The sequence below is a fragment of the Sceloporus occidentalis genome, unplaced genomic scaffold, assembly GCF_023333645.1.
Source record: "Sceloporus occidentalis isolate IW3139 unplaced genomic scaffold, rSceOcc1.0.p SCAF_9, whole genome shotgun sequence".
Classification (NCBI taxonomy): Eukaryota; Metazoa; Chordata; class Lepidosauria; order Squamata; family Phrynosomatidae; genus Sceloporus; species Sceloporus occidentalis.
Window position 1 is genome coordinate 42,435,990 of NW_028316989.1, and position 22,982 is coordinate 42,458,971.

The 22,982-nt window shown below is 38.4% G+C and overlaps 1 protein-coding gene across 2 annotated transcripts in view; it reads right to left on the reverse strand.

Annotated features, from left to right (window-relative positions):
* Positions 1-1,250: 1,250 nt before the first annotated feature.
* The window catches only part of ABHD2 (abhydrolase domain containing 2, acylglycerol lipase), a 33,225-nt gene continuing 11,493 nt past the window's right edge, over positions 1,251-22,982 (reverse strand). For both annotated transcript variants that reach the window (XM_089539118.1, XM_089539119.1), the window contains exons 4-11: positions 19,593-19,768; positions 17,849-18,016; positions 15,957-16,140; positions 13,811-13,903; positions 11,793-11,903; positions 10,107-10,176; positions 7,060-7,144; positions 1,251-6,229 (exon numbers count right to left, since the gene is read on the reverse strand). In XM_089539118.1, coding sequence (XP_089395244.1) covers positions 6,036-6,229; positions 7,060-7,144; positions 10,107-10,176; positions 11,793-11,903; positions 13,811-13,903; positions 15,957-16,140; positions 17,849-18,016; positions 19,593-19,768 — 1,081 coding nt within the window. In that variant the 3' untranslated portion in view covers positions 1,251-6,035. The remainder of the gene's footprint in view (positions 6,230-7,059; positions 7,145-10,106; positions 10,177-11,792; positions 11,904-13,810; positions 13,904-15,956; positions 16,141-17,848; positions 18,017-19,592; positions 19,769-22,982) is intronic.

Sequence of the window (22,982 nt, forward strand, 5' to 3'; positions counted from 1 at the left end):
AGATTCCTCCCTCATGCTTCCCAGTTTATCACATGGGGCACAAATAGAAATATAAACGGTGATTAACCCCACAATTGTGCTAATGGTTTTCATATGTTGTGTTCAAAGTGCTGTTATCCCAGGAATAACCTGGGATAATTGCACAATTGCGCTAATGGTTTTCACACAACATCGAGATGAAATGTGCCATTAATGTGCCATCATCCCATGAATAACCAGGCAAGAAACAGCAATAACTCATTCATGGGATTTTCCTGTAAATGAGTGTTTGCTGTTTATTGCCTGTTCATTCCCTGGCTATTCAAGGGATAATGGGTCATGTTAATCGCATTTTAATCACATTTTAATCTCAATTGTGTGATTTTTATGGGTTAATCACCCAATCCCCCCCCCCATGTGATAAACTCATTTGTCCCCTTGTAATTCTGGGTAAAGGTTGGGAAGTGGGCCTTTCAAATGTTACCACTCCCAAATGTCATAAGTATGACCAATGGTTCAGAATTATGGAAGTCATATTCCAGTATGGTTCCACATTCTTCATAGTCAATTCTCCCTTTTTAGTCCTGCTTGCTTTCAAGGCTTTCCTTGTTCCTTACTACATCTCTCTTTTCCCGCTATACACTTCTCCTTGCCCTGCCCCTATAATCCTAATAGCTAGGCACGTCGGACATTCAAAAAGTTCAACAGAACACCTTCACAAAAGCTATTAGTAGCCCTTAGTATTAACGACTCCTGGCTAATATATGAAATGCAAGTTCCATGATTATGCTATTACTTCCATTAAGCCAGGGATGGGCAGGAAGAGGAACATGATCGACTGAAACATCCGAGTGATTTGCAGAAAATCTCCAAGGGTTTCTGACTCCCACTAGTATTAAAAATGAATGAGATTGCAAATAAACTGTTACAGCGTACCTTGTATTAATCACCACTCATCCGTATTGTTCATCTATAAAGTACGGGGATTAGCCAGCAGCCCCAGAGGTTTAGAGCACCTGATCTACAGTAACTTAGTAGATTTGTATTTGTATATGTCGATTAATGGGGCAAAGGGAGGGTGCAGGAGGTACCTGGCTCTATCCATCTCATTTTTCATGTCAGCTTAGGCCATGAGCCCTATTAGCCATTTATCTGATAGATAGACTGCCAGATTTCAGTTAACGAAAATAAAGTACATCACACATGCCCAGGTTTGCCCACTTCTAGCCCCTCTTCTAAGCCAGAATAAACCACTAACAAGGCACAAGAACTTGTTATGAACTCAGTAAGGTCTTTATTTTATTTTTGTAAGCAAAGAAATCCATTGAATCAAATATAACAAAATTACTCTGTTCTGCAATGACCTCCGTTTAGCACACACAGAACACAAAAAGTAAGAAAAAAAATCAAGGACACGCTTTTTAAAAAACTTGAAACCTTAAGCCTATTTAGAAAAATTGCATTGCTAGTTGCAAATCTTCATCCCCCCAAACTGCTGGCTCCTAAGAATTCAAAAAGGAACCAGCAGCGACGAGAAACACTTGCACATATGAAACCTTTTCAGGGCAGCATTTTTTTGTTTCCAAAGGAATTAGGAATGTGGAAGTGATGGTTTCCAAAAAGTCTGTTTGGAAGCAAAAAATTGCCAAAATAGACTTTAAAAGAAAAAAAAAAGGAACGCAAAAAGCCCAATACTCCTTTCACTCTGATAAGGCAGCTGCAGTGATAGAAATCAAAGAGTGCACAGGTACAGGTCTAGCTTCCTGAGGTGTTTTGAGATATCCCTCTGCTTGGTTATGTTCAGGAGAAGAAAAAAATGGAACCTCTCTTTTAAAAGTTGTGCTTTCTTAAATGAGGAGAAAAACTGCCCAGAATGAATCTATGGATTTACTGCTAAATACAGCTGTGATGAAATTAGTGTGGGAGAACATAGATTCAGAGTGGGCTGAATGCTCCCAGAGATTAACCCAGATGGCAGATTTAAGTGCTTCAGGTTTCCAGTTCACAATAGCCGCTTGAATTAAGTGCTGCTGACCCTCAAATGGGTGATGCTTTTACAATCTTTCTGATATGAAACTGAACCTCCTTCAACAGCGGCAAGGCTTTTTGTACAATACTGCTGCATTATAGCAAAAACTCAAAACAGATCTTGCTACTGCAACAACAGTATTTCTGCTGAATGATAAGAGCCACAGATCAGGAGGCAACTGGTTGTTCCACTAGGACATGAATCAGCTTGGTGCTCCCAGGAACTGAGGCATTAAAGTGAAGATTCCTGGTCAGAGGAAAAGAGGGACAATAGTCTCTGTTTGCAAAAAATGGGGGGAGCTGAAAGGAGGGGTGCCAATTCTCAGTTCCAGCTTAGCAAATGCTGCCCTTCATGGTTGTGCCCTTTCATGTAACCAGCAAAAAGAACAGAACACCAGATACATATATGAGATACAGTACAGTTATTGATAAAAAAGACACAGATTTTTCCACCATTCCACCCAGATAATTTCATCTCGTTTTGTAATGTCTCCATGCCAAAGGCCCTTCAAGGGAAAAGCAGGCTTAAGAAACGAATTCCAAACAGGAACAACTGTAGACAGCACAACAGGATGTTCACAAAGAACAAAGGCCACAAATTCCAGGAGAACTGTTATGGCATACTCCCATCTGACCTGAGTCCTTGCTCTTTAAAGTGAACACATGACCCTTAATTCCATGCTCATCATGCCAACAGCAGGTTGCCTTTTACCTTCCTTTTGATAATCTGGTATGCCACTAAGACCCCCGCATGGCATATGCCATTAAAAATAGGTATATAGGAGGCTGCCAGAGATGTAATGCGGACACTTCTAACCTTCTTACTAGTTACTGTTGCTATAACTACTCATTGAGAGAGGAAAAAAGCTGGACCCCTTTTGTGAGTTTCTCTGTAGAGGTATATTCTCCATGATAAAAATCTCAGGGACCAAGAAGTAAACTCAAATGAAAATCAACAATAATAGACCTTACACTGGTAAAACAATACAACTTGAGGAAAACTGTTATCATCATTCTGCAGGTACTCTGGAGAAGACTAGCTGAATGTAGGAGCAGGTCTGTTATGAAAATGATTTTTAAAAAAAGGATCAACCATGTTTTAAACAATATGTTTCTGCCATGTCTCTGGTATAGATAGAGTTGTGAACATGATCTGCTATTTGAGCATATAACTTTCACGATCAAGAGTGGACAACATCTGGTCCTCCTATAATAGTTAGATGGCAACATTATTATTTAATAACTGACATCATTATTTGTGATATAGACAGAACTTACTTTTTAATATTTCCCGAAGCAATCAAAATAACTTTCATGGGATGTGTTTTGTTTCTCATTCCCATCCAAAAGAATTTTAAATCACAGTTCCTCTTTCAAAAGGCTAGACAGAGACATGGCCATAGGATCCCTGAGTACTACAGTTTAAAAATGCCATCAGTGGCAGGGATATGATACCTTTCTTGTTTGCACCCCAAAACAATCTACAGTTGCTGGGCCTTGCAATGAACAAGAGCAAGTTGTACCCTGGCTCTCACCTTCAGGAGGGGAAGGTTAAGAAAAGCCTTGGATTGCAAAGAAACCTGTAGGTTTCCTGGCTGGCAGTTTCTTCAATTTAACGGGAACAAAGAAAGGTCTTTTCTGGGGGGGGGGGGGGGGGAGTCATTCATTGTGTTAAATTCTGCCACGCAGCACCCACTCTTTTAAAGTGAGGCTGGAGAGGATGAGGACTTACAGCAACAGCTCTTACAGGCTGCTAAGAGGACAAACTACTATGCTTGATATTGATGTGAAAGGAACCAATAGCAGACTCCTTTTCAGCTTACTTTGCAAAGGTTAAGTCCACTGGGGATAAATATGTTCCATTAGCTCATGGGTTTTTTTTATATACTGTAACAAACAAAATTAATTTAAACAACTATTCTGCTCAATTAGAAAAGAAATTCTTAGTATGCCCTAGCCAGCCCAGATTGCTATTTCAGCTGTGCAAAAAGGTTTGCGGGGACCTTATATTGGAATTTGGCCATTAATGAATATATAGCAAATGTCCAAGGACAACATAAAATAGGATGAGAAATAATTTAAAAGCCTATTTTTGGGGAGAGGACGGAGAAGGAAAGCCTTAAGCACACTGGCTGAGTCTTGTATCATTTCTATTGGTCATTTCCCCCTCTCTAGGGGAGTACAGTAGAAGAACTTGTAAACTCTCACTAGGTAGTCAACGTTCAGGTCACACAGTCAGCTAACAGGCCAAGGATGGTGGACTAAGGCTGAAGAAATTGGACACCTGATGTGAGAAATGCACCTTTGCTAGAGTACCTAATTATTGCTCACTTAAAGAAAAACAACAGCCGCCTCCAAAATACAAGATACACCTTTCCGGATGTCAAAGCTGGTCCAATTGATGCTCTGCACAGCATTGACCATTCTCTACCCATATATAGCAAACAAACAAAAGGGCACTATAAATACAAGTGTCTGGGTTGCAAAACAAAAGGTCAAAATCATAAAGTGCTAAATGATGAGCTTCTGATGACAGAACTCATGTAAAAGAGGTGAATGGAGCCATAAGGAGGGATGGGAAAGTGAAGCAGATTTTAACCTAGGAGTTCCACTGTCTTCTTAAAGTCATTGTACAATTAGATTTTTAAAATTCTCATTACTGTTACTTTGATGGTCTTTCTTTCAGGAAAAACTCTTTACTCAGTAGCAGCAAAGAGGCTATTTCTTCACTGCATGTCTCCCTAATACAATACTCACAATATCCTGTTGATGTTCTTGTCCTGAAAGAATGCAATGTGGACAAGTAGTCTCATAAAATTGTCTTATGGAACCCACTAACAGCAGAGGCAGTTAATACATAAGTATTTCTAGCTGTTCAGTATTGAAGACCCCCAGTCCACAATACTTCCAAGGAAAGAATGTGCGGCTGAAATAGCCACTCAATGCTTTAAAGGTTTGGGGATTGATTTGTTTGTGCCACTCTAATATACATGGAATTTTTGGAGGCAAAGAGCATGTCTTATTTTCTCTGTTTTTCATACACAAAGTTCCTATGAGCACATACATTGATTTGCTATGGAGTACTCTAAAAAAATAAAAATGAAACAAAACATCCGCAGGCTGATAGTTACTGACTTCCATTCAGACTGTGTTAAAAGGCCTGGGTTTAAAAGCACACTAAGTCCTGTGTCAAAATAAAATTCCTTACAATAGAAAAGGCAAATATCACAAGGCTACTTGTTTAGTCTCAAGTGGTAACACAAAAGGGAATCCATTGGATTTAACCATCCAGAACTATCTATGTGGAAAGTTCCAGCGTAAAAGCCAAACGTGCGACTCAATGCCATTGCTCCAAAATACTGGAGCAACTGAAGTGCAGATAACACTCCAAATATTTTCAAAGCAATCTAAACCTCAGCAGTGCATTAACCAGAAAGGGCAAGGGCCCTTACTCATGTAGAAATGCAATTCTGAAAACTTAAGACTCCATTTCCCCCATGTTTGGTGGGCAGCCACACCGATGACTTGCAGAAGTCAATTGCTGGTTTCTTCTACAAATTGACATTAACTTTTCCCCCTGCTGGGGTTGAGGGCTTGCGAGGGGAAATGCAACCACAAAGAGAATGGCACTCGAAACTCACACTACTGACAGCTATACAAGTTTTGCAAAAACCAGATAGTTATTTTTAGATTGTTTTCATCAGTGAGAATGTGAGGAGAGGGTCAAGAGTACTGAAACCACTTGCTACTTTCAAAGTGATTCTGTTGTTGCACTTATTTCAGATACCAACCCACCAATTCAGTAGATGGTTCTCTCAATGCATGATGTCACTGCAAACATTCAGATAAACTCCCAAGTTGCTCATTAGTTCCTTGTGTAGCAACTCTGTTTTGGCATGAAACACTGTGGTCAAAATGCCCAAGATGAAGATGCCCAGGAAGTCAGGCTTGGAAAAGAAGGGGAAGAAGAGAAGATTTCCAGAAGATGGGGATTAAGGTAAGACAACCTGAAATGTCTTTGGGACCATTTATTCTTGGCCAGATGATTGTTCTGTATCAGAGCATTGAGATTTATTCTTCTCCCACTGACAGATGGCATTGGCATACTGCACCACAAGCTTATCCATCCAGGTGAGGGGCTCAGGAAAGAGTACTGCACCCTCAAAGAAACCCAAGTGACCTCCATGCAATGGCAATACGAACATGACATTCTCCCGCTTTTCTGAAAGAGTAAAAAACAAAGATGAGAACAGAACTTGACTAGTATTCAGCATTTTAGCACTTTACATTTCTATACCATTTCATAGTGAACTAAGCATTCTCTAAGAAGTTTAGAATGTGTTATCCAATTGCCCCCAACTAACCTATAAAAGGATGGAAAGCTGAGTCAACCTTGGAGCCCTCAGAATCGAACTCACAAGGTTGTGGCTAGAGTACTGGCATTTAACCACTGCGCCACCAGGGCTCTTCTGCCTCTCAGCAAATGACAGTACTTTGTGACTTAATACCATCTCAAGTTTAAGGGAAAGAAAGGCTCCTCTTCTGTTTGGAGCATGCACTTAACATGCAGCCAAGAATACTGTCATAATGTCACAAGTAGGCTCTGTTGATCAAGATGGAGGATGCATTCCATAGCTCCTTCTAGAAATCAGGCCAGGCCACCCCTTTGTTCTATTTCTCCTAGGTTAAATTTTAGATGGTAATAAACATCTTAGGGGTAAAGGACCTGTCTTGTGCACTAGGCAAAATGGGTGCATGGTGTTACTAAAAACATTGATGGTGCTATAAACAACACAGCAAATTCCACATGTAACAAAACTGTCTGTAAAATAGTTGTGAAAACACACAAGCTTCTTTTACTTATACCCAAGACTATTCTTAGACCATCAAAATGCATTCCTGCCTTGCTGACTGGCTGGAATTCAGTCTTCAGCAGAACAAGGAAGAATGCAGCCCACTGTACTTAGCAAGGGAAATGTGAAATTCTCTCTCAATACAATCAGGTTTGGAAAGAAAAAAAGAAACAAAATAGCTTTGAAGCCTTCAGCTCACCTGAGAGAGCTCTTGGGATTGATAAGAGACTATCATGTACCAGAGGGTCATCAGCAGCATTAACCAACAAGAGAGGAACAAAGATCTGCAAACACAAAAAGGGAGTAATTTATAAGTTTATGGCTGAACAAGGGCTCTTCCAGGTTGGTTTAAAAAAGTGTAAACTCTTCCTGCATGGGAACAGCTCCTTGTGTTTTGCCAGTTGTTGTCGGTTCTGTGTCCACTCATTAATTTCTTCTTGGGTGTTGTCTGAAATTATTTCTTTTGTCCTATGGTCCTTGAATTTTTAGAATTATAGTGCAAAAGTGCCATTTACTGATTCACTATAGCACTACAATGCTTAAGATATTTATTTTTTTAAAAAAGGAGAAGAGAAGAAACATGTTGTTCTGGCATTTCTTGGAATTAAAATGAAACCCGCTTGAGGGAAGGAATAAAATGTTGTATCTGATGCAAAGTATTGCCAGAAAATAATCCAGGCCAAGAGAAATGGAACTACAACAGCAAGTACCTTCCAATATATTTGCTCCATCTGGTAAAACAGAACATCTAACAAAAAGAAAATCTATGTGCAATCCTAGTTGTGAAACCAAAAGTAAGTGCTGGCCCTGAACCTGCAGGAATACACTTAGAATCACAGAATCATAGAGTTGCAAGTGACCACAAAGAAGGCATAGCTACAGAGACATTCCTACCTGACACATACGCCACCAAATGCAGGCTCTCAGCCTAGAATTTTATCTTAAAATTCACTATGGCAGAAAAAAAAATAATTGGAAGGACAGGGGGAGCATCTTTTTTGCACCTAGTTCACATATTTTTAAAAACCTGTCCATCGGCTCCAAATTAAGATCGTGTAATATACAGCCTGTGTACCTGGCTTTTTACTAATGCCTTTGGGCCTAACTGATTTTATCCAGGATGCAAATGTATTATTTGTTGTGTGCCTTCAAATCGTTTCTGACTTATGGCAACCCTAAGGCAATCCCATCATGGGGTTTTCTTGGTAAGTTCCTTCAAAGGAGGTTTGTGATGCCCTGTCTCTGAAGCTGAGCGAATGTGACTTGACCAAGATCACCCAGTGGGTTTACATGACTGAGCTGGGATTCAATCCCTGGTCTCCAGAGTCCTAGTCCAACACTCAAACCACTATACCATGCTGGCTCTCTGCAAATGTATTGCAGTTGTATTATTTAAAAATGTTTTCACTGGTCTTAAATAATCTGTTTTTAGCTGATATGCCCTATGAAGGAAAATCCACCATCTTCTAATGTAGTCTGTTCTACCATCAAACAGTGATTACCACTAGCTTTTCCTAATGCTTAGTTGGAATCTCCTTGCTTGTAATTTAAGCCCACGGGTTCAGGACCTAACTTCTTGAATAACAATACACAAGTTTGCTCCATCTGCCAAAAGACAGCCCTTCAGATGTTTATTTTGGCTATCATATCACCTGTCCATGCAAAATATACCCAACTCTTTGAACCATTCTTCTTAGGACTTGATTTCCAGACAATTTACCATTCTGGCTGCCCTCTTCTCTACGTATTCCAGTTTGTCTTTATCCTTCTTAGACTGTGTTCCTTAGAAATGGCCAGAGTATTCTAGATGAAGTTTAAATAAAGCAGAATAGAGTGGTACTAGTACTTCCTCTGATCTGGACACTGCAGTTTTGTTGATGCATTCTAGAATTGCATTATCTTTTTTTCTTGCCTCATACTGTAGATTTATGCTTAATCTAATAAATATGAGAGATTGCATAAACAGAAATAAAGTGTCCAGATGTTCTGATAACACACATTTAAAACTGATGGTAAAGCTTAACAATGCTGGACTGGAGATTCCTATGAAAGCCATAATGCAGACCACTTTGTTAAAAGGCCCTTCAATTATGGCTATGGATTAAGAAGAGGATTACATACTATTCCCCTCACATCTTTAGTTAATGTTTTGCATGTGGACAACCATTTTGGCCATTACTGCTATACTACAAGTTCAGAATAGTTATTTTTAGACTAAAAGTTACAGAACTCCTCAGTCAATATTGCCATTAGCTATGCCAGGTGGGAGATTGTGTCAGTTGCAGTCTAAAAAACTATGTTTCCTGCCCTCTGATAGACAGATAATCATCACATATACCATGGGATAAATTCTGCATGCAATACAACAGCCTTCTGCTGTGAGAGGTTCACAGTTTGAATAATCAGAAGCTCAGTTTTACCTTTAATCAGAGCAGGAAGAATGGCAGGTCCTATTTAACCAAAACCAGGCATCGCTCAGATATAGATGGCTTCTATTTCAGCAATGTCTTATTTCCACAAATATGGGCAAATAGCACTTCTTTGTCTAGAGTAATCCAGATTTGTGATAGAACCTAGCTCATGCTTTGCTAAAGGCGGTAGACAAGGTTTTAAATTAGTACAATATTTAAGTGTGTAACTGATGCAGAGCTAGGTAGACGACAATCACTTTCCAGTGACATCCATTGGCTGCAGTTTGAATTTGGAGAGACAAAGAAGCAAGATCAAATAAGTAGGGCTTGTAGTAGTGTATGTATTTAATCTATTTCACTGGAGTTATGTAGACTGACACTTAAGGTAATAACTGCAGCGAAACAGAATGAGACTGTAAGAAAGGGCCATCTTCAGCTACTAAGTTTTACTCAGTTTCAAGCAAGTAACAGAGCTTTAACATGTCAGATCTGATTATTATATGTAACTATATAGTATACTCTGCAATGCATCTAAGATTGTTTGCTCATTTTGTATGAATTTTCCTAAAATTTTCAATGTTCATTCAAGCACATGAGCTAAACCTGTGTATTTATGCAATTTATTTAATTAAATCATTTATATCCTGTCCTTTAATTATAAATTTATATTCCCAAGGTAGAGGAAGAAATATTAAGGCTAGTTATACAGCAATATTTCCATTTCAAGGATTATTCTTAATTACATACACATACAAATTGCATGTCACAGTACTGTACAAGGTTTGCCCTTCCACTAAAAAGAACCAAAGTAACAGTATTTATTATGGCAACTCACTCTGTGCAAGTAATGCAGGCAGCTCTCCTGTTCATAATACTCCTTTAAGGAATTGTAGCCATGGAACTTCCTGAGACACAAAGAAAGAAAGTTTATGAGAAGGATTTTCCTTCAACTATTTTCTTCTGATTTTTAAAATAGTATTGAAAGAGTTCTGCAAGTAAGATATCTGGAATAATTACTTCAATGCATTTAAAAAAACATATCTAATTAAGGCTCAGAAGGAACTATTTAATTAAATACCCACAGAGATCACAGAACTATTTACAAATGCTTTCTATTCTTAGCTGCTAAGTACAATAGCTAAATTCATCCTGGGCAAGGAAGCAATGAAGCTACTGAAATGAACTGTTACCTAGGGAACAAGACACCAAATAGGGAAGCAGTATGATGGATAAATGGTAGAGAACATATATGTGCATAGCTGTATGTAATGTTTTGAAAATCTTTTCTGATTAACCATCATAGCTACAATTTGAGAAGTTAAATACTAATTGTATAGCTAGCCCCCTCCCAGACACATTAATACTCTCTTCTGAACAAGCAGAATGAACTTCTATGTCAGACTCCTATTTCATCTAAGAACAAAGCCTCTAATTTGATCTACCACCTACCCAGTTTACAGTGGATATAATGCTAGGTTTATTATTAGGGTTCAATCACTCCCACCAGTCCCAAATATAGTTCTGGACAGGTCATTAACAAAACAAGCCATCTACCATTTTTCCCCACAATACATTTCAGTATTCGCACCTGCAGAAAGCAAAAATAAGCAAGAGACAGATGCTCACAAGAGGTCTGACAGCTCTTATTTTGCCTTTGGGGATATACAAATTTTACGGAGGGTAATACTAAGTTGAAAATAATGGGAATCGTCCAGGGATAGGGTGGCTTTCCTGCTGTATCACTTTAAACAAGATTCAATGCATTATGAAATATAGGAAACTATTTCTAATCAAGGAAAGTTTCATCTAATTTCTACGGAAAGGTATCATTTGGTACTAGAAAACCTACCCTTGAAACTCCAAGAGAGAAGTTCAGCTATGTGATACAATGTGTAAAAAATTGTAAGCACTGATAAAGCAAACATAACTTTCTTTCTAAAACTGTATTATAACTGCATTATCTGTGTATTTGTACCTACTTGTGTCTGTCTATACTCACCACAAGCTTCAGCCACAGACACTAATAACAACAGGTTCCTGCTATTAACACAACAGCCTAAGAAAATTTCATGCAGCTTTTAAGTCTGTTACTTAGATAAAGATTGTTTCTCCTCTGAACCTGAAATGAAAGTGCTTAGGACATCTGGGAGTAGAAGTCCTTCTAGTGGAGTAATGTTCTTGGCATACAATGCCTTCACTAAACAACACTGCCAAGTATTTAAACAGCACTATATATTACAATAATGGGTATACGCTGAACAAAATATATATACAGTCCAAGTTTTTACATTAAAGGGTTTTTTAAAACAAGGATTGAGGACTGATTTTATAGAAACACAAGTGAACCTCAACTATATAATCCAACCATAACCAGCCAGCTCAGAAATCTAACCTCAGTCACCAACAAGATTGCCATTTATAGTATGCTAGTAGTGAGCCAAATTCTAAAAAAAAAAAAAAAAAAAAAGCTGCAATACCTTATATTTATATAGGAAATATATTAAATTGAATCTTTACATACCTCATGATGTTGTCATCAATCTGCATGAGAGATGTTGCTGTGTGAAGTCTGTTCAGGTCTGTATCTGCTAAACTTAGAGGTACTTTAGGGCTTTCAGAAAACAAAGCTTGTCTGAAGAGAAAGAAAGAAAACACACACAAATGGTAATCATTTATGCAACGCAAACACAAACAGTAATCACTGAAATACCTAAGTTTACTGTTTGTCCGAAGACTGTTTAAAAATGTTACAAAGAAGAGATCCTAAGATGTCTATCAATATCACTTCTCACAGTCATTTCAAACAGTTCTGACTTTGTTCTGTGTGAAACTGACAAGAAACTAGATAATGACATAACATTGTACAGAGTACAACGTAAGGTAGAAATATTTAAAAGCTGATGTAGCTCTGTGCAGGTTGGGCAGAACCATCTCCTCTTGCACAAACCTACCCAGAAATTGAAATATTCTGTCAAAGGCTGTGTTTTGTGTCTCATCATCCTGAAAGGCTAGGCTGATGAACACACATGACAGGGTTTTCTTTATAGCAGCATTTTGACTGTTTAACTTGCTCTCAAGGGAAGTTGGGCCGGTTCTATTCTTGTTGAGCTTGTGTCTGGTGATCAATCAGCATTCTTCTATCGGGTCTTTGATTTTGAAATTGTTTGTAATTTGCTTTTGAATCACAGTAGGCAGAAGTTTAGAAAAATAATAAAGCTATGCCCCCTTCCTTCTGTAGCCTCCTTACTCTAAAAACCTGCATTTCAGCAGAGGGAAATGTTTTGGAGCAGGCTGCAAAGGAAAGAGATGGGTGTTTTGATTCTGTTGGCTCTGGATATCCAAGTATAATAATCTTGGCCCTTCAAGGAAGGATGGGTTAAAAATGTCATAAATTAAAAAATCTATTCGAAAAAGAGTACAGTCAACTGGGGTTCAGAACTGTTTAGTTTAGTTTACCCTTGAAGTAACTGAAGATACAGCTAGAGAGTGCTTGCCTTGATAAAAATCTGAGGTGTAACAAAGTGAAAATAGCTGAGAATCTAATTGCTTTTAAAAATCCACAGATTTCTGTTGTGTTGAGAAAGCTGGAAAAAGCGAACTTTTGAACAATACAATAGATACAGGTTTTATAATGAAGTTTTTGCAGTCATAAATACATTGTACAGATATAAAAGAAAGAGATATGGATGGTTTTGGCATTCATGCAAAAAACTGGATATAGTTACTTCTCCATCTGGTTGCCATCACATTAGTGAGGTGTGATAACATCAGCTCATCCAAGTAAGCTACTTGGAATGATTATTTTAGCATAAGCTATTCACTGGAGACATCTGCCATAAGATACATTAGATCCAGGAGCGGATTACAGAGTACACAATGGCCTTGACAGCAGAGTATGCACAGAGACCACAACAAATGAACTTTAGTCATGGGCCATGTGCACACCTGTTGCTCTCCAAGGAGCAGCTGTACTGCAGAGAGCATGAGTAAGATCTTGGTTTGATGTTCTTCCCTACAACACAATAGAACTATTAGACAAACTTAATGTTTTGAGCAATTAAACAAGTTGTTCCTCAAAGCTGCCAAAGTCTGTTCACACCTACAAATGAGAGCTGTTTTAACAAAAAGATTAAAATAACTTAAACTAGGCCAAAATATTTAGTTGTCTGGAATGAATGAAGCAATTTTTATATACTACACATAATAAGAGTCATTTAATAGCAAAGATTTTTAAAAACAGCTACAGTTAGAAGGTTTTCAGACTGCAGTTAATTGTTTCAAACCATTTTTCAGACCTCAGCTAAAATGTTACTGACCTTCCTATACGAACTACTATAGAAATATAGGAGATATAGTTCTTTAGTAGATATTCATCAAAAGGTAATTGGATAGATTTAACTGTTAAGTCAACTCAATGATGACAGTACACTGGTTCAATCAATCTTCAATCTACACAATGTGATAAGAAGAGTTAATGATGCTGCATGTGATAAACTGACACTAAGGTCCATTTAGATTATAACAAGCATACTTCTGTACCTATGAGACAAAATGATTTTCTTCATGTTGTCTGCCATGAGGAAGTTGTAAAGTCTCCGGCACTGATCCCACTGCATGAATGTTTCTTGGGCCCTAAAGATATTTGGAAGAAGGAATTAGTTAAAGCAAGCAAAACAAGCCTCTTGGCTATAAAAGCAAAATGTAATCTAAGTAGATGGCAAATTCCCACACAATTGGTTTGTTTCTCTTCCAGGGAATACCAAACACAGTCAAAACTTCAATCTTTAAAGCCCCCTTTATCAAAAACACAGCCGTGCCTCATGCAGTATAAAAAGATTTAGCCAGCAGGGGGAACAAAATTCTCAGATATCAGAGCATGAGACAGCTAAGAGCTTGTACAACAACAACCAAGTTTATTCTGCATTAGCCAATCAGTTCTGTAAAACAGAACTCTCTGAGAAGAGAAGCGGCAAGTCTTATGCTGTCTCAACAGGTACTGCTTCAACTCACGTGGGGATAAAACATTACAAAATTTGGCAGAGGACATACAGATTAACCCAAAATTGTACTTGAAAACGACTTGGTAAACACAGCAAGCTTTAGTACATAAGAAAAATTCAGACACAGTACTCAGACCAAAGTATTTAAGGCAAAGAGCAAACATTCCAGCATGTACATCCATTATACCTTGGACCTTCAACCCTAAATGTACACAAAGGTAGCATAGCCTTATGAAGCCATTTGCAAAATGAAGTGTTTAAGTAGAACACCTTCCTCCTTTTTTGAGGTTCAATCAATATTCGACACAAGTATTTCTGAAAAGACATGGTATGCTAAGCTTGTGCTGTTCCTATTTCTAATCCTCTTTCTTTTTAAAGATTTAATCTTGCCACAAGATTTCTGCAGCTGCAGAGTTGAAGCATAAAGAGTCTTTATTTCTGCAGTCAGAAACTAGAGCTCAATCAATTGAGATGTGTTCTGCTTATACAGAACTTGCCATTTCCTGAGTCTGCTTAACACTTGTGCCAAACAGAAATATTTATGTAGTATTTAATTTTAAATATAAAAATCTCTTAATTTTGGCCTGTATTCAATATTTTGTTAATGCAGCTGCAACTATAGCACTGTACAGTATTTAATTCATTTCAATGACATTTACATAAAAGCCCCCCCCCCCCAATCTTTACAAAAGAAGCCTAAATTTTATTATAAAAAAAGCTAAATTCTCCATACATTTGTCTGAGTGGGTGATGAAAAATACCATGACTATTTTTTGATGATGGAAATTTCTCCTTTGCTTTAGGCTTTAACCAAGCTATAAACAATAAAAAATACTAAGTATATATTCTACCAGAGTTTAAAAACCTGAAGCATACTGATTTACAAAAATGGTTAACTCCCCAGTTGCTACCATTGTCTTAAGAATGGGGGGAACTTAAGTTTCATCTGTGATATCTGAGGGGGTGTCTCTCCCAATATGTATTTTCCTAATCGTTGAAAACTATCTAGGGTTTTCCTTTGTGTCTCACTATTGGGAGCAATGTACAATGTGTAGAGGTGGGAGAATGCTTTTCTGGCTGTAGCATACCAATGGCCGAATGCTCTACCCAAGAAGGTCTGCCTGATTGTACTAGATTGTTTATATCAGATGAGATATCTGAATCAAGGTATTCTTAGTTCACAGCTGAGTCTCAAACTACTTTGCTTCACTGGGGCAAAGTAAATGTCAAATGACGAGGCCTAGCTTTCCATTGTATATATATTTTTGAAATGGTGTTTTAGAAAGCTGCAATGTTGAGCAGACAAGCAGATGAAGGAAGGGAGGAGCTAATTCCTTCCTGTCTTGTGGCTTCATAATCCTGTCCATGAGTTCAGAAGTACGCTCGTGTCTTGACCACAGCATACAAAGACTGATTCACTTACATACAAACATCTGACTGCTGGAGAGTAATTAAATTGGTTTATATTAACATTTAGTTTACCGTTAGATTCTGAATCACAACTCAAGAACTCTTATAAAAACAGTAATATTTGGTAGGATAAAGAACATAGTGCAATTGGCCTCATCCAAGATCCAGAAAATACTTACACAGGATCCACAGATCAACAGATCTAATATAAAGTACGCAGAAGTCTTAAGCAAAACCCACCAGTAGTAGCACTTGTCTCCTGACAAGGAGCTTACCTTAATGCACTGTAACCTTGACAGACGCTGACACAGCACAACACACAGTCCTGGTTGGACTGGTTCTCTCCAAGGTATTTGCACACTATATTTCCACCTAAGCTGAAACCCACAACGACCAGCTTGGACTGGGGATATGTCTTCCTGATGTAGCTTACCATGGCTCCGAATTCCCAGGTGCAACCTGTAGGCAATAAAAAGACATTTTTAAAAGAAATTGTTTCTAATAATATTATATATAGGTGGAAAAGGATGTGTGCTTTAACACACTCATAGTGATCTACAAAGAGATCACACAGATGGAAAATGCAACTGCAACATCAAGCAGATAGCGTTAGTTGTGAAACCCACTCAAGCTCCTCGGAAGAACTTTTTACGGCCATCTGAACAGAATTTCAAAATGTTGTCAGCAGCTCCTCAAAATAACTTAGCTGGATACTGGGCTTCATGGTGGCTCTTTCCATATTATTATTATTATCATCATCATCATCATCATCACCATCCTTTATAAAGCACTGTAAATTTACACAGCGCTGTACATACAATCTTTTAGTTAGACGGTTCCCTGCCCGCAGGCTATTAGATCAGATATTAGATCAAATTAGCCCTGGTGGCGCAGTGGTTAAATGCCTGTAGTGCAGCCACTTACTCACAAACCATAAGGTTGCGAGTTCAATATCAGTGAAAGGGCTCAAGCTCGACTCAGGCTTACATCCTTCTGAGGTCGCGAAAATGAGTACCCAGCTTGTTGAGGGCAATTAGCTTTCAGTTGTAAACCGCTTAGACACTGTTAGTTCAGTAGGAAGCGGTATATAAATGAAGCTGTTTGGGGTTTTTTTTTTATGTCGTGTCTCTCTTTCCATCTTTTCCTTGTCTCTTTAATGTCATTGTGAAGAGCCATGCCCAGTGCCTGCCTTCTTCTGAACAGGCAAGGAGTGCCTTTAGGGCATGCTAGCCAATGCCTCTTTATCTCAGGATGTCTTCCCAATGAACAGATGACTGGGTGGCAGCAGTCAGATCAGATGCTCAACTAAGGGCCTGCACTATTGGAAACATAGGCCCAAAACACACTGCAGAAATAATCCAGTTTCAACCACTTTAACTGCTTTGACTCACTGCTTTGAATCCTGTAGCTTATTGTGGCACCAGAGCACTGACAGAGAAGGCTAAATGTCTCACAAAACCACAGTTTCCAGAATTCCCTAGCACTGATCCAGGGCAGTAAAAGCAGTCTCAACTGGATTATTTCTTCAGTTTGTTTTGGACCATATTCTTGTGGAACAGAGCTGATAAAAGTTATTTTCTCTCAAGGCACAGAGAATGTTTTTCAAGCATTCGTTACTGAGACCAACGCCTAAGTCACAAAAACTCCCAAGAAAGGAAGGCACTGCAACATTTTCATATGGCCTTTTTGACTGCACAGTAATATTTCCAGAATTATATCATTGGGGCTGCAATACAATATGGCTGTTCAAGAACAACCACGTGGAAGGCCTTGCCCTCCTGGCTTGAGAGTCACATCACAAAGAAGGAAGTATACATAGTGGCAAATGTCAATAGGCCTGTGCTAGCAAAAATGCTCTTTCCACTGACCACTTTAACAGATACAAGCCTTCAGAAGCTCTCAAAAACGTTATAACCATCTTGACAAGCTATGTATCACTTACTTTTCTGGTTATATAATAAGTATGAAGCAGTGCTTTGGGAGTGTGGGAGCTGTAGCTCAGAAAGTAAGTTTTCCAAACTCTGATAGACAAACAGATAGAAGCAAAAGATACAAACACTATGCTACTACCAGTAAAAAAAAAGTTATCCCATACAGTTTTCTCTTATAGAATGCAAACACAAGCTAGTGTTGAAAGGGCTTCAGAGAAGACCTAACAAATATTTACCATAAGTGAACATGCGTGGTGAAGTTAGCTCAATAGTAGGGAGGGCTCCGAGGTGATTTAACACTGCACATCGATAGCCATTCTTCTGAGCATAGTCAACAAAGGTGCGGATGTACTGCTTCTCACTATGATTAGCTATACCAGGGCAGATTACCATTGTGATATCTCCTGTATGAGAGAAAAAATTGGAATAGAAGAGTTTGAAAGAAAGCAAAAGAAACCACAAGTTCTGGTGTATGCATCTCATTTTAGCCAGTATTACAGCAAATGCAGTAAGCACATTATTTCAGGACAAAGCAATATTCACACATGCATGGACCTTCTGTTGAGGCTATAGCAAAGGTCTAAATCCAGTTGTTAGCCTTATCCAGAATAGCCCCATTAAAGCAGTGGAGTGTACATATGTGTTGATTTAGGCTGCATACACACTGCAGTTTGACACCATTTCAACTCAGTGCTCAGGAACCGTACTTTTTGTTGCACCAGAACTCTTTAACAGAGAAGGCTAGATGTCTCACAAAACTACAGTTCCCAGAATTCCACAGCATTGAGCCATGGCAATTAAAGTGGTGTAAAACTGGATTATTTCTGCAGTGCAGATTCAGCCTCAGTAGGCCTACTCTAGTTGGGACAAACAACTGGATTTAGGACAATGATTATAGTATGCTTATATTTTCAAGGAAAACCACAATATGTCCTATGTGACTTCAATGTTTGGCCCTATTCTTTCAACTAAGTCCATTTATTCTAATTAATGTCTCTAGGCTCCACCCAAAACAGTTCTCTGCTTGTTGATCACTAGTCTTGGATCCTGTATGGGAAGAAAGATGTGATATAGATTAAATCATTACCGTCATTGTCATCACCACCACCGCTTCCACCATGAGGTAGGTCAACATCCCTGAGCAAGTTCAGTTACTTTCCTAAAACACCCCCATCACCACTCTCTCACTTCCTTTCTCTATCTATCAAGTACTTATTGACACTTGTACTTATTGATCTATCTATCTTCTTTAACAAGTACTTATTGATCTATCAAGTTGTTAAGTTGTTATTGTTTTTAAGTAGTTGAAGCAGTAGAAATATGTATTCTGCTGTTCTCAGAAATAGATAAATCAACAGGCAATAAATGATAGTAAATATTGTGATAATGAAACACTTCATAAAGAAATCATTTGCAACTGAAACTGTTGTCCGGAACAGGCCTCTATAAATTGGCAAAAGGACTACATCTGAGAATGGAAAAATCAGAACATCAAGCAGTGGTTTCTTATGTATTTGGGCAACATTCAAAACTAGCAAAACTAATAGCTCCATATGCTTTGCCTTCAAAAGGACATGAAGTATATCATTATTGACACACTTTAAATTCTGATACATGCTAATAACACCGTTACAACAAAAAGTTTAAGATTTAATTAAGCAATAATAAAAAGAGAAAGATCCTACAGCCTGAGGAGACTGTTTTAGAGCCTGGAATCCTCCACCTTAGGCTCACAGGGATAGCTTTTGTAAAATATCCAATATCTTAACAACTATCAGGGGTTTTTTTTGTATATGTGAACTTCAATGTTTCATAATGGCTCTAGTTCTAAAATTTCAGAGGCCAAGCACAAAACTGTATGTGCCCCAGATTCACAATGTGGTAACCTATGGCAATGAAAGGTAGCAGTACCATTTACCCAGTTATTTACTTAAGCTTTTAGGTCAACAAACAATACATTGGCATAGTTGGTTGTCTAACCTCTAATGCAGTTTTCAGCCAGTGGTTCAAAGAGGTCAAAAGTTGCTGTTGCACCATCTGACATTGTGAGGTACTTGCGAAGTCCATAAGGATGTGGTGATCTTACTCTCCCCATCTTCCCATAAAGAGCAGTCTGGATGTGACCACTCTTTCCCCAGATCAGAGGTGGAATGTATCTATAAAGGAAATGAAAATATCATCTTTTAGACATCCAGTGTCATGTTTTAAATAAAGAAATTTATATCCTGACATTGTGATATTCCAGTGTTCACTAATTGGCTCTGTGGCCATGACTTGGCAACAGTTGACCCAATATCAGGTATGATTCAATGACTTCTGAAAATCATTCTGCTACAGTCTAGAATGTTTATGAAAGCATTTCTGTCCAAAGAAGGAAGAAACATCTGTAGTACACACATTAGAAAAGTGGTGTAGCCTGGTGCCAAAGCAGATGGCCTTTTATCTCAGATTTATGGTTCCTGATGTAGTGAAGAAGAAAATTTAGAGGGGGAGGGGGAAGGAAAAGAGAGAAGGACATGGAGGATGGCTTTTATCTATTCCAGCAACATTAACACAGCTGCCAGGAATCAGCTGGTACATAATCCAAAACTGTCAGACAAGAGAAGCATTTTCTGGAAGCCATTATCAAGAAGGTTAACCCCTGACTCAAATGAAATGTCTGTCCTCAGTGCCAACACAAAGATGATTTTCAAAAAGCAAGAAAAGCATCCCTGGAAACAATGATTAGCATGTTTCATGACTGGCATGCAGATTTCTTGTTACACTGCCTTGATCATGTGGGTCACTGACCCATGGGAGCTCCCAGAACTTGAGTATACTGACCTAATATAAGAGCATATTGTTCAAATGACATGCTATATATACACAGAGGAAACACTATGAGAAGAGCCAGAAATTAATTTACCTTGGCATTCTGGAGTGCTACCAAATATGAACTCAAAAGGTTTGCCACTGGTTTTAACTGGCCATTTATTTGTTTATTTTCCAGTTTTTCTGTAGATCAATATTGTCAGGGAAAAGGTTAAAAAGTCACAAAGATTCCACAGACATAAGAACTACAGTGAAGAGGTCCACTTCTGGATGAGGGATTTGGATCAAAGGTACACACACCCACACACCTGTACACAAACTCTCTCACACAATTAATTCCTGCAGGTATGGGGAGCAAAGGCCCTTTACTGCTACCAGAGGATACCATAGTGCAATTTTGTTAAAAGGAGAATTTCAAATTCATGGGGTTCTTGGTTGTAATCAAACAACACATAATCTACTGCTCAGCACTGTAATCCTATCTAATTCATTCATGGACACATTCATATATTTTTCATGTCCTGCACAACTCTTGGTGTTGTCAATAGAATTATTCATGAAGGGTCATCAACATGATCTAATCTGACATTAAACACCAACAATGGAAAACAGATCATTTTTGGAGCAGCTTAACTATATGCCTTCCATAGCCCTACTGTGTTTGCAGCCATTAGTTGCAACTGCAGTTAAACTGCTGTCCTGAATGTGCTTAAAAGTCTTGCGACTAAACATGTACTTGGCATACCTGTAACACTGATAACTATAACTCACAACTCATGCTGACTATATGCAAATGGTATAAACTAGTCACAGCCATCTGCCTCAGCTTCTTCACAAACTGCCTCCTCTAGAGCTGTATTTGCTCAATTCTGCTACTTACAGACATGAGTTTTGAACTTCTTAACAGCAATAAAAGTACAGTGGATCCTTGTTATACGCTGGGGTTTGGTTCCAAGATCCCCTGTGTATAACAAAATCCGTGTATGCTCAAGTCCCATTAAGTATAATGACATAGCAAAATGGTGTCCCTAATAAAAAATGGAACATCAAGGTAAATTTATACTTTTTTGGAACATTTTCAAACCGTGTATGCTTAAATCCGTGTATAAAAAATCTGTGTATAAGAAGGGCCGACTGTATTTCATGGGACACCCAAATTTATGAGCTATATCGGCATTTCGGCAGACTGTTCTAAATTACAGGTTTATTAATGCACTTCTCAATAAAGTTTGAAATTTTGCTAAAAAGATTTCTTAAGATGCTGCTTAAGAACATATAGCCAGATGTGAAATGATTACTCCATCCACTGAAATCTTCTGGGGTCTGCCAGAGGACTCTGGGGTTTATTATAGAAATGGGGGATTGTAGAGCTTTGGGGGACAGGCAGAGGATTCAGGAGTTGTAAAAGAGTTCCAGTAACCACTGGCAAGAATAGTTATTATACTGATCCATCACAAATTCCATCACATAAAAGGACATTATGATGAATGCCATTACAATTGAATGATATGAGGACTAAGCACAACCAAAGGAGCCCTAGATTGATGCTAACGCTATTTTTATCCTTCACTGGCTGTGGTCATGTTAGTTGATGCTCCTTTTTTTAAATAGAACTAACTGCAGAACAAGCCCACTTTGTTAGAACAGAAGGAACAGTTAGAGCTGTGTGTACTTCTATTCACTTGCTCTAGCAGTCCTTTAAATCAGGAGGCCAACCTAGAAGAAGCATGTAAAATCCTTTAAGCCCCAATAAGGACCTTGGAATTGCACAAAAGACACGGCAATTAACATTCCATGCATTTTGCACTGAGTTCAACTACTTTACAGTCCAATCTGCTGCTTGTTTACCCTGAAACAAGTTGTTCTTTCTCACAAATATTTTTCTTCCTAAAATGTTACCATGCCCTTTTTATTCTAACAAAAAAACAAGTCCAGACCAAAAGAGAAAGTCTTGTATTGCATACTCACCAGTCACAACCTTTCTTCTGGTGATGAATGTGGACCACTCAAATTTTGAAGGAGTGGGCAAGATTGTATTAAAAGCAGCGGTCCTCCAAATTTTTTGATCTTAAGCCTTTTCAGTATTTTAAATGCTACAGCTGAATTCAGAAACCAATTGAAATCTTCTGAAGTTGATGCAATTACAAAATCTAACTTAAAAAAGCTAGCTCCAACGCTACATTTACCACCTGCTACAGTTTCTGAACATTCCCCAAAATGCATAGTTTAAAAGCCCTTAACACACTTATTCAGTTAACACAACCCTAAAGCAAAAATTCATGTACTGAGGTTACCACAATAGGTCCAGCCATCCTATTAGCTGAAAGATGGCCCAGAGGGCTAGTACTAGCCTTATTAACACTGAAGAAAATGCTGTAGCTAGTTTTAAAATTTAGGACTGAATGAAGACAACAAAAATATTTTCAGTTGGTATTACTACTGAAAGCATCCAGTGTGGCTGTCTCTGCACAAGCGTAAGACTCAATGGCATGAGTCACAAAGTCCAAGAAGGGATAACTTAACATTTGTCATGTTTTAGTGTATCCAAAAGGTTGAGGC